Below are 12,333 nucleotides of genomic sequence, written 5' to 3' on the forward strand. Positions count from 1 at the left end.
CAGCAGGCATGTAAACCTGGGTTGGTTAGCAGAATCAGGAAGCCCAGACTTCAGATTTGACCATGGAGATTGTGAGATTTTGATACATTCACTTCTTTTCCATTTTAAACAATTTAGTATATGATTTAATTAGTTTAAACCACCTGTTAAATATCTGAGTTTAAAGCAAGTCCCTAGATTGCTGCTTATTGCTTTTAATAGAGTATTGTCCCATACCTGGAAACCAGGAACTAATAGAACCGCTCCAAGAATTTAGATTGTATTCACACGAAAATGAAAATGAAAAATGCAACATGTGGTGCTGTTGCTATTGAAATTTCTAGGTTTTGTTGCTTTCTGCCATAAAGCATAATATTGATGTTCTTTAAAATTGGAACATCTGTTTGGATCAAGTTTGCAGGTGGAAGTGCTTTGAGAACATTCTTTTGGATGCCTCTCCAAGATGATATTGAAAGATCTTGAGTCTTAAGGAAATACAAAGATTGATGTCTTCCATTTTCTTATTATCTGACCTTTGGAAGTTGTATTTTCTTTTTTGCCCCCAAATTCTGAATCCTTCGTTATAATTTCTTAGACATTACTGTAGTGACTATTTTTCTAGACTTAAAAGTACATTTATCTTTTTTATGTCATTTCAGGTTACTTTCAGGGGTAAAAAAGCTGTTTATATTTCAGTTGATAGATGGGAAGATAACTGTGAGAAACAATATTGTAGTAACTCATTTGACACATGTAAGTTATTTGTATTTATTATAATTAGAGAATTAAATAAGATATGTTGTTCAGGCATGGCCCAGTAACATGAAATTTGCCTCTAAAAATGGAGGGTGCCAAGAGACCAAAGAAAGAGGTGGCCTACTTCAGGGTGACAGCAAAGGACTTTATTAGGGACACTTTCAGATGAGGCAAGTCCTGGGCAGCCATAGGACCAAAGCAGATCTCTGCACCCCGCAGTGGGAGGGCAAAGGTTTTATAGTGGTGGTGGGCGATGGTGGCTACAAGCCAGTGGCTTACGTGACGATGACTTAGCAAACTGTAGTGAACTGCAAGGCACTCATGTTTGGCCTTGCAAAACCTATTTCCCCTTCAGTCCACCCCTCAAGGCTGGCTCTTAAAATCTGGCACAGTCTCCCTCTTGTGCTGTAGTACGAGAGACCCCGTTCCCTCCCCACTGGTAACAGATACAGAAGTGAGGTTGGCCAAGTGCCATATGGTGCCCACGCATGTGCAAGAGACAGAGAAAATTACTGTGTCCCCAGAACAGAAGGGCTTCTCTGACAACGAGAAGGAACTGAGAGAGAGAAGGTGACCCAATTCCCAGCCTCCTTATCAGAGAATGTTCTGGGCCCAAGACCTTTACTTAGGCAGCCTGGATGGGAAGTGAGGCAGACCATTCCCCCAACATTCTATTCCCTGACTCCCATCAGGGTGCCAGAAAAAGAAGCCAAGCAGTACCAAGTCCTGGTATGCCCATTACCCATTTTGGACGTCGAACTGCATGTCTGTGGTTTGATGCATAACTCTGGTGGATGTTATATCTGTACATCATTTGAGGCAGCATTTAATGAGGGTTACTAGTAGGACTGTCCCAGCAGATTGATCAGGCCTGCTTGGAAGATAGATCCCAACCAGCCACCTCAGTTGTAGTTTAGTCTAAGCCAACTGAATAGATGAAAGGGCTGCATTTGTTCAATCTTATACATATGTAACATATCCTGATTTATTTATGTAAAAACAGCATATTTCTCCCAGCATGGCACATTATATAAACAGTACACATTTCAGTACAAGTAATACAAAAGCTCCCTTTCTCAGCACAGTTGAACGAGGTATTACCATTGCCAGACCAGGCTAATTCAGAGTTGATTTAGTCAGTCAATATACATTGGAGCACCTGGTCATATCCTGCAGGTTTTCCGTGTCAAGAGTAACATCAAACTCAGGCTTAAAAGTACTGTTTTCGTAGTCAAACCATCCAGTCACGTGCCACTTACATTTTTAACACACAGAGAAATTTCTTTTTAAAGTTGGAGCACTCCCCACAAATAGCTTTCATACTTCAAAAGATGTTTTCCACAAGTAGTGGAGTTGACCGTATTCATTTACCACATGATCTCCTCAGTGCACCAGGTGACACATTCAGTTGGTCCACGAGGTGTCCTCCTTGTTGACAGATCACCTGGAACAATGTGGGGAGATGACTCATCATCTCAATTCAGGTGTTGACAGAGCCAACTATTGACCTGATTAGTAGCTCTAGCAAAAGCCTGTATCACTGGGGCCCATGGATGAGGGGCCTTTCCATCCTTGTGAGATAATCTGAGAAGAAAAAGAGACAACATTAACAATTCCCTCCTCCCCTCCCCTATCTCCCATGGGACTTGAGGTGAGGGTTGCCGAGCTATAGCCACCCAGGCTGTCTGTCTTAGTCTTGAGGCAGTGACCTCTCTGGGAACCCAGATCTTTTGTCAGGAACAGTTGTATACAAAAGAAACACATTTTATAGAATAGACAGTTTGATCAAACATATGGTGCAAATGAGAAATGCCCTTGCAGGGAACTGCTGCACTGAGACCCCAGACTGCTTGCCTGAGATGTATAGTTCAGGCTGACCTTGTCTTGTCCCCTCCCATCAGCTGTTCAAGCCTGTCCATTGAAGTGCCCAATTGCCCCTATGGTTTGGGGGTGATACAGAGCATAAAGGGTTCATTTAAGATCCAGTGGAAGCCTCTGTATGCGATAAGAGGCCCTGATATGATTTACCTGCTGAGGATGCCCTGGCTTGTTGGCTCAGGAGTCTGTTCTTGGGTAGGTTTTAGCCTTGGCCAGGGTCTCGTAGGCAGATCAGCTTTTCTGTGCTTTCTGGCATTTTCTGATGATAGAGGAGGTCCACGCATGTAGGCCCAGTCTAGAACGGTGTATGAATCCACATGGGTTGTCCTATCTGAAATCCAGGAGGTGGTCGGTTGCACATCTGTTTGCTCTGGAGCAGAGGATGCTTTAGCCGCTGCAGTCAGTTGGCAAGAGCGGTCTGCATAGGGGACTTTCTGGTGACCATCCACAGAAGTAACAAAAGCTTATCAGGAACTGAATTTATTTGTTATTATTTATTTATTTATTTATTTTGGGTACAGATATACCCGTAAGGGCTTGTCTTATATGTCAGTACGAGTATTGTCGGTGGCTGGATTGAATGGCCAGGTTATTAACTATAACGTATGTCGCAGTTTCTGTATGCCCTGCTAAAAATGGCCCTGATGGCAGTAATTCCTGTCAGGGCTTGAAGGCAAAAGTTTACACAGGTGTACATTAACATCAGCATTGTCAACACACGTAATAACGGTTTGTAGGGGCCGTAAGGGGACTTATCCATAATCGGCTTGGGCAAGGGTCTGAAAGTTGGTGACCTTAGACCCAAAAGTTTTTTTCATTTTGGTGCCAGGTGTTAAAACCCAAGACATACACAATGTTTTTTCATTTCCTCATTGAACTTTAATTGTAAAATAAGGCCTTTGGTCCTCCCTAGTGACAGAGGGACCTAGGCTTAATTTTCAGTCTTAATTATTTCTGAAGGTCAGAAGATCTGGGCAAAGTTGGCCGAGCCCTCAGTCGTTTGCGGAGCCACGTCTCCACCATACCAGGCGCAAGCACGGGTTCAGCCCAGTTGCCTGGTCACCTGGAAGTGGCCCCTCCTATTTTAGTTTTCCCCTTACTGTTGCAGCTGCGGCTATGTTGCTGCTCAGTTATCTTGGCAGAGCAGTTATCAGTGAACTCCAGGGCCTCTGAGATCTCTTGCGGGCTACTCAACACAAGCTATTTTGAAGGGCTTTTTCCCCGTTTTAACTTTTGCTTTGCACTTGGTGTTACAGAGCATTCTCAGCTCCAGGGACCTGTTTAGCCCGTCCAGCTATCTCCAGTCCCATTGTTGTAGGGCTTTGAGCAATGGCTAGGGGATTGTTCTCCTATCTTTACAAACCTGCAGATGAGTGTTTCTAGTTGCTCATCCTGTTCGTGGACGTGGCTCTCAATACATCAGTTGTGGCCACGCGCAACTGCGACACATCTTTTTTAGCTGTAACTCTTCCTGCGAAGCTCTTACACACACTTTAGCAGCTAGCTGGGCTTCTGTGGCCATCCAAACAGCCCAGAGCAGTGGCCATTTCACGACTGCTACTGCTTTCCTAGCTTCTTTTCCACACTTATGAAGGCGTGCATCTGCCCATAATCGGGCTGTGCCACTTGGAGTTTTGGGGGCATCCCCTTACTCAGTCAGCAGTCCACATGCAGAAAAGCATATGGACCAGACCTCCCCACATGGAGATCACTGGCCAACCTGGGATTTCCCCGACAGAGGCCTCACTCCCACTCTCCATTTCCTCGGCCTCCTGGATGGCTCGCCAGTTGTCCAGGCATGGACCAAACAACCCAACAACCCATTGCCCTTGAGTCAGTTAGGACTCATTAGCAACCCTGTAGGCATGGACCCTGTAAGTATGGACCAGTAACATGAAATTTGCCTGTAAAAATAGAGGGTGCCAAGAGACTGAAGAAAGAGGTGGACAACTCCAGGGTGGCAGCAAAGGAGTTTGTTAGGGAGAGTTACAGACGAGGCGAGTCCTGGGTGGCCACAGGACCAAAGCAGGTCTCTGCACCCTGCAGTGGGAGGGCAGAGGCTTTAGAGTGCTGGTGGACAATGGCATTGCAAGCCAGGGGCGTACGTGAGGATGACTTAGCAAACTGTAGTGAACTAGCGGACCACGGTGAAGGCACTCATGTTCAGCCTCTGAAAGCCTGTTTCCCCTTCATATGCGTAAACCATGGTAATATAACTTCAGATCATTTTACGATATTAATATTAACTATTAAATATATTGAAAATCTAAAAAGTAGAATTAAGTTGTAGACCTATATTGTGTTTAGAGAATTCTTTAATTTTGTATTGAAGTTTATACTCACTTTTGATTTGCATTTTTTCTGCTTTTTATTTCTGTCATTCTGTATTGGGAAAGGCTAATAAGTTTAAGATACTGAAATCATCAGAAAATTGTACACTCTAATTTTCTTTGATTATAGTACATTTATCTTATGTGTGTTTAGAAGAAAGTATAAACTCCAGTTCTACATTCTGTAGAAAGTAATGCCTTCTCTATTTCCTTTGAATGTAAAATTAAATTTTAATCTTTTTACTAATTCATTTTTTGCTAAGCACGTGGCTTAAAACAGTCATGGGGAAATATTTCAAAGTGAAAGGAAAGTAAATTTGACTACTTACAGAGGATTGACTTTAAATAATTGTGATTTGCTTCTGTTATAGAACTGTTTACGATCAGTGCTAGAACAAATAGCAGCATATGGCCAGGTTGTGTTTCGACTCCAGGAGTTCATCGATGAAGTCAGGGGGCACAGTTCTGATGGTGTATTACCTGGAAATAGTTCCGTTCCTAAGAAGTCCACCGAAGCTCCCTTTAGGACCTACCAGGCTTTCATGTGGGCCCTGTACAAATACTTCATTGGTTTCAAAGAGGAACTTACGGAAATTGAGAAGTATATCATCAATAATGGTATTTAAATGTTCTTCACTTTTACTTATAAGACGTACAACTCTCATGCCATTTAGGTTATTAATTGATGCAAGATATAAAAGTTACGCGGCAAATAAGTAATTCTCATGAATACATGCGTTATTTATTACTATTTTAAATTTATTTTTTAAACTATTTATATCTCTAAAAATCCAAAAAGCACAAAAGAATTTATAGTGAAGATTATTTTTCCTGCTCCAATTCCTCAGCCACTCAGTTCCCCTCCCTAAAGGTAACCAGTTTCTTGTGCATCCTTCCAGCAAATGCATATACATACACACATACCTCGTAGTCTATTATACTACTGTCTTCAAATTGCTTTCTGGATTATACCATACAAATATATAGTTAACCTCCTCATTCTTTTTTACAAGTTTAGTATTTCATCCTATAAATGTATTCCCTTCTTGAAATGGACTTGCGGATTGCTATTGCCAACAGTGCTGCAGTCATAACCACTTATATCTAAGTAGTTGTACACATATGCAAGCAGGTTACCTTTAGGATAAATTCTAAAAAATGAAATTGCTGGGTCAAAGGATATGTGCATTTATGATTTCAGTAGCTATCACCACATTGCTGTCCGTGAGGGTACGTCTTTAAATTTACACTATTGCCCGCATTGTATATGAATACCTGTTTTCTCACGCTCTCGCCACCAGTATGTTATCAAACTTTTTGGTCTTCTCCCAGTGTACTTTTTCTTTTTAACTTTTATTTTCAAGTACTGCAAAAATCATACAGAGCGAGCCCATGTTCCCATCATTCAGCTCACCAACGGTGCCATGTAATTGTAATGCATGTCGAAACTAGAAGGAACTCTGGTGGTTCAGTGGTTAAGCTCACAGAACGGTCAGCTGTTCGAACCCACCAGCCTCTCCGTGGGATAAAGATGTGGCAGTCTGCTTCCACAAAGCCTTGGAAACCCTATAGGGCGGTTCTACTCTGTCCTGTAGGGTCACTATGATTCAGAATCGACTCAACAGCAACAGGTTAAGTTTTGTCAGAACTAGGAAATTGACATTGGCTGAAAACATCAGCTAGACAGTAGACCTCACTTAGATTTCAGCAGTTTATATGGGCATTCATTTTGGGTTTTTTTTTTTTTGGAGGGGAAGCAGTTGTCTTTGTCTGTAGTTCTGTGAGATTTAATCACACATATAGATTCGTATGACCACCTCTGTATTCAAGATACGGAAATGTGCCATCACCACGAAGGCCTTGTTCCTGCTACCTCGTTGTAGTCATATCCTCCTCCACCTTCCCAAACTAGAATGGTAGCCCAGTGTAGTTTGTTTGTTTTACCTAATGTAGTTTTAATTTGCATTATTATATTATGTTTGTGTTTTTATATGTTTAAGAATCATTTGTATTTCCTTTATTGTGAACTGTCAGTTTCTTTGTACCTTATTTTTCTGCTAAGTTATTTGTCTGTTTCTCCTTGACTTTCAGGATTTCTTTCTTCATTAGGGAAATTAGATCCTTGTGATATGAGATTAAAACCTACCACCCTCTAGTTTGTTATACATATTTACATAAGTGGTTTAGCATTTATATCAAATTTTGAATGCAGATGTTTTTCCTTGCTATTGAGTTTGATTTATTAATATTTGCAGATACTACAGTAACTCTCTCTATAGTGGTGGACAAGTTATCACCTCGACTGGCTCAGCTCAAGGTTTTGCACAGAGTGTTTAGCACTGGAGTTGCTGAAGTCCCACCTGACACGCGAAATGTTGTTCGAGCATCTCACCTACTCAACACACTGTACAAGGCCATTCTTGAATATGACAGTGTTGGAGAAGCCTCTGAGCAAACTGTATGTGGGACCCCTGTCTAGTCTAAAATGTGTTACTCCATTTTGCATAGTCAAAGGAGTGATGGGTAGCCTGTCATACTTCTTGGTACCAATGATACTTAAATCATTGTATCAGACCATTATTCAGAGCTTTAAAATTAGCTTCTGTGTTGGAGTTAATCTACACAGGAACTCTTTGTGAGCAGCCTGCCAAACAGAAGGCTGTATGAAATTGGTTTTTCAGCTCTCATTGCCAAGATCACCAGAAGGATGAGGCAAGGACAAAGCAAAACATGAAAAGCAAGACATGAAAAATACATACATGACTTACATCAAAATTTATAATAACCCTTTCTTAAAAATACAAATTTAACTAGAGACTGTAACCTGAAAAACTGCAGGTTTGAGAACATTTTTTAGGTGTTTTTGCAAGTTTGTTGGCGTAACTTTTTGTTAAACCAGTTTGGTACTGCAGTTTAAAATAAAGGAAGTTGTTACAATTTTATTCCTGCTGGAAACTAGAGCAGAATGAAATCATTTTCCATTCCTAATAGACAGTTTGTTGATGGTACTATTCAGACAGGAACAATATCCCCATTTCCCTGGGCTATTACGGTTTATGCCTGTTGTCCCTGTGTAATTTTCACTCTTAAGAAGGTCCTGGTATGGACTATAAGCAATATGGTCATCCCAGATTCAGGTGAGTTTTTAAATAGAATTTTTTAGTATACATTTGTTGTTGAGCCATTAGTTTCTTATTTTGTTTCAAAAAAACAGAAATTAGGTCACTTTTAAAAGGCGTTTCAGAAATGTTTAAGCATCGTTTTATCTAGTGATAGGGAAGCTCCCAAAAGTTAAGTGTCCACACTCTTGTCTGCAGGTCTCCCTTCTGTTCTCCCTCTGGGTAGAAACTGTGCGGCCCTACCTGCAGACTGTGGACGAGTGGATAGTGCACGGGCACCTTTTTGACTGCGCTAAGGAATTCATCATCCAGAGGTGAGATGGAGAACTCCATGTGGTGCATGGAGAAGGCTCCTGGTGCTGGTTTTATGCATTTTCTCTCACGTGGAAATGGTGTGCTTTGATTAGTTTCAGATGACACTAAGAGCAGTTCAAAATGACAGCTGTGTTGTCACCATCGGCAAGTTTTGTTGAATTTTTATAGGAGACATCAGGTCACCAGCCAATTAAAAATATCTTTTTCAGAGTTTTATGTCAGTTCATAGCTTTTCTTAGGAAATTATATTTTTGAATGATAATATTCTTATGACGGGCTGGTATGTTAAAAGTCACACTGCTTCCTATAAAATGAATTTAGGTGATATCAAATGGCTTCAACTATTCTCATTATAAATTATTAATAAGAATAAAAGATAGGAAAATACTATGGAATATGCTTCTACTATATTTATTTCTTGGAATTAGCTACTTTTTTTTTATACTTTTAAGATAATATTTAATAAACAATGAAGGAAAATTTTAATCTGTTTATGACAATTCCTCTTCAGTTAGTTGGTTTTTCTGAGCAGAATCCCATAATCTGTGGTGTAGTGCTGTCTGCACTCTTGTAATTCAGTTTTAAGCAATGCAGTCTGTTTAAATGTATGGCTTTATTGATAGCTGTCCATGTAATGGAGTCCTTGGGTGGCACAAGCAGTTAAGTGCTCCGCTACTAACTGAAAGGTTGTCAGTTGAGTCTACCCAGAGGTGCCTCGGAAGAAAGGCACTCTTGTTTCAAAAAGGTCACAGCTATTGAAAACCTTATGGAGCACAGTTCTACTGTGACGCTCGTGGAGTTGCCATGACTCGAAATCAACTTGACAGCAGCCTATTTTCTTTTTTTGGATCCATGTTATTCACAAGAAAGAATATTTGTACATTCTTAGAGTCCTGGAAAGGCAGTGGTGCTCATGTAAGTAAACTGGCCTTCCTGTTGAGGCTTATCTTTAACTGAACCTTGGCTCCATCATTATGTCCCATTTCATCAATCTCACATGAGCGTTTTTCAGAAAATGATATTCAGACTATTCTTCGAGGATGATGAGTTAAAAATGGTGCAGCCACTGTGGAAAACAGTTAGGTGGTTCCTCAAAAGTAAATAATTAAGCATAGAATTACCATATGATTCAGCAGTGTTCGTTACTTGTACACCAGTGTTCATTGCACAGCACTATTCACAGTAGCCAAAAGGTGAAAACAACTGAAGTGTCCATCAGCAGATGAATAAACAGAATGTAGTACATCTATACAATGGAATATGACTCAGCCATAAAGAGAAATGAAGTCCTGATACATGCCACAACATGCATGAACCTTGAAAACATTTTGCTGAGTGCAATAAGCCAGACACAAAAGGACAAATAGTGTATGATCCCGTTTATATGAAATATCTAGAATAGGCAAATGCATGGAGACCAGAGTACTAGTGGTTACCAGGGGCGGGTGGGGAGGGAGGGAATGGGAAGGTATTGCTTAAGGGGCACCGAGTTTCCCTTAAGGGTGATGAAAAAATTTTGAGACTGATAGTGGTATTCATTATACATCATGGTGAATGCAATTAATGTCACTGAATTGTACATGTAAAATGGTAAATGTTTTTGTTAAATATATTTCATCGCAGTAAAAAAATAAAGAAGAATTTTCCCCTAAGGCAGGGGGGAGTGGGGGGGAAAAACAGTATCAGTATCTGAAGATTACTTCACAGGAGATGGTAAAATGGGTGATTTCTCATTCTACTCTTGAAAAAGACCAAATTACTCACTTGTACTTAGTTTACCCAACTCCAATTCAGTAAATTTTATTTACACCACTCAGAATGATTATCCACTTATCTTTGTTAAACTAAGGTCAGATAAAAACCTCTGCCCCATTTTGCGTGAAGATTGCTTTGTTTTACTAACAGAGGGTGTTTTGGGACCCATTTTTTAACAACAGATTCTCAGATATGACACCAAAAAAAAAATAGATAAATTGGACTTCATCAAAATTAAAAACTTTTCTTCAACAAAGGACTTTAACAACAAAGTGAGGAGACAACCTACAGATGGGGAGAAGATTATCAGGAATCATATATCGAATAAAGATTTAATATCCAGAATATATAAAGAACTCCTGCAACTTAACAAAAAGACAAAAAGACAAACAACCCAATCAAAAAATGGGCCAAGACTTGAATACTCATTTCACCAAAGAAAATATACAAATGACCAATAAGCACATGAAAAGATGCTCAAAATCATTAGCCGTTGTTGTTGTGTGCCGTCGAGTCAATTCTAACTCATAGCGACCCTGTAGGACAGAGTAGAACTGCCCCATAGGGTTTCCAAGGAGTGGCTAGTGGATTTGAACTGCTGACCTTTTGGTTAACAGCCAAGCTCTTAACCGCTGTGCCATCAGGGCTCCTCATTAGCCATTAGGAAAGTGCAATTTGAAACCACAGTGAGATAAACCACTTCACTCCCACTAGGATGGTTAAAAAAAAGAAAACAGAGAGGCGAAGCCAAGATGGCAGAGTAGTCAGATGCTTCCAGTGGACCCGCTTACAGCAAAGACCCAAAACACAAGTGAATCAATTATATATGACAATCTAAGAGCCCTGAACATCCAAGGCAAAATTAAGGAACCGGACTGAGTGGCAGGGGGAGGGAGAGACAGTTCGGAAGCAGCGAGGGGTTGCCAGGTCGCCTGACCTGGCAAGAGCCTGAGCCCTTCAGGCCTGATCAGCTCATGGGTGAGTGGTGAGGCAGGCGAGCAGCGGTGCTCAGGAGGCGTATTCTGCACCGGAAGAGACCCAGCTGCAGAGAATCTACTCGGCCACCCAGAACCAGTGAGAAGCAGCCCAAGATCATTGAAAGCTAAGTTCTTGCATACCCTACTGTGCGGATCAAAAACAGCCCCCTTAGGGAGAAACTTCTCTCCCATTTACCTCCCCACTCCCTGCTCTACACTGGGTCTCGGACCAGTGTCAGCAATCGCCAAGTCCCCTGGGCCGGAAGTAGGATCCGTCACATGCCCTGAGCCATTCTCCCTGCCTTGGAGAGTGAACAAATTTAACAAACGGGAAAAAATAAACTGCTGGCTCCTCTAAGCCAGAAACCCAGGGTAGGCACAGGTCCTTTGCCTAGGCACAGGTGTAAGGGATCCCTGGACCTTGAGTGCCTTTCCCCCTGCAGAGATTTGTGTGGGCCCATCTCAACAACGTAGGCCCTCATTACTGCAGTACAACAAGGTATATAGCTGAAGTGTAACTTGAACGGTTTTAGCTGTGAAGTGGCAGGTTTGTGATATTTGACACTGCTCTACCCATTAAGCGGGCTATTCACCTACCCACATCAGGGGCCTGAGGTGAGATGGAGAACTAAAAAGTCCGGCCTGGATGGTGTCACTGGAGAATTCTATGAAACTTTGAGAGAAGAGTTAACACCACTACATAGAGAACGATGGAATACTCCTAAACTCATTCTGTGAAGCCAGCATAACCCTGATACCAAAACCAGGTAAAGACACCACAAAAAAAGAAAATTACAGACCAGTATCCCTCATGAACATTGATGCAAAAATCCTCAACAAAATTGTAGCCAATAGAATTCAGCAACATATCAAAAAAATAATTCACCATGACCAAGTGGGATTTATACCAGCTATGCAGGGATGGTTCAACATTAGGAAAAAAATCAGTATAATCCATCGCATAAATCAAACAAAAGACAAGAACCACAGGATCTTATCAGTCAATGCAGAAAAGGCATTTGACAAAGTCCAATACCCATTCATGATCAAAACTCAACAAAATAGGAATAGAAGGGAAATTCCTCAATAAAGGACGTTTATATGAAGCCAACAGCCAATAACATCCTAAATGGAGAGACTTTGAAAGCATTCCCCTTGAGAATGGGAACCAGACAAGGATGCCCTTTATCACCACTCTTATTCAACATTGTGCTGGAGGTCCTA

The 12,333-nt window shown here is 41.1% G+C and overlaps 1 protein-coding gene across 14 annotated transcripts in view; it reads left to right on the forward strand.

The window, feature by feature from the left end:
- Positions 1-12,333, forward strand: part of TUBGCP5 (tubulin gamma complex component 5) — a 92,323-nt gene that overhangs the window by 34,460 nt on the left and 45,530 nt on the right. For all 14 annotated transcript variants that reach the window (XR_002823376.1, XM_023727815.1, XM_004372614.2 and 11 more), the window contains 4 exons: positions 639-732; positions 5,315-5,561; positions 7,199-7,401; positions 8,261-8,376. Coding sequence is in view for 13 of the 14 variants with exons in the window: in XM_023727815.1 (XP_023583583.1) it covers positions 639-732; positions 5,315-5,561; positions 7,199-7,401; positions 8,261-8,376 (660 nt within the window). In the remaining variant the exon portion in view is untranslated. The remainder of the gene's footprint in view (positions 1-638; positions 733-5,314; positions 5,562-7,198; positions 7,402-8,260; positions 8,377-12,333) is intronic.

Source organism: Trichechus manatus, unplaced genomic scaffold, assembly GCF_000243295.1.
Source record: "Trichechus manatus latirostris isolate Lorelei unplaced genomic scaffold, TriManLat1.0 scaffold00019, whole genome shotgun sequence".
NCBI classification, from domain to species: domain Eukaryota; kingdom Metazoa; phylum Chordata; class Mammalia; order Sirenia; family Trichechidae; genus Trichechus; species Trichechus manatus.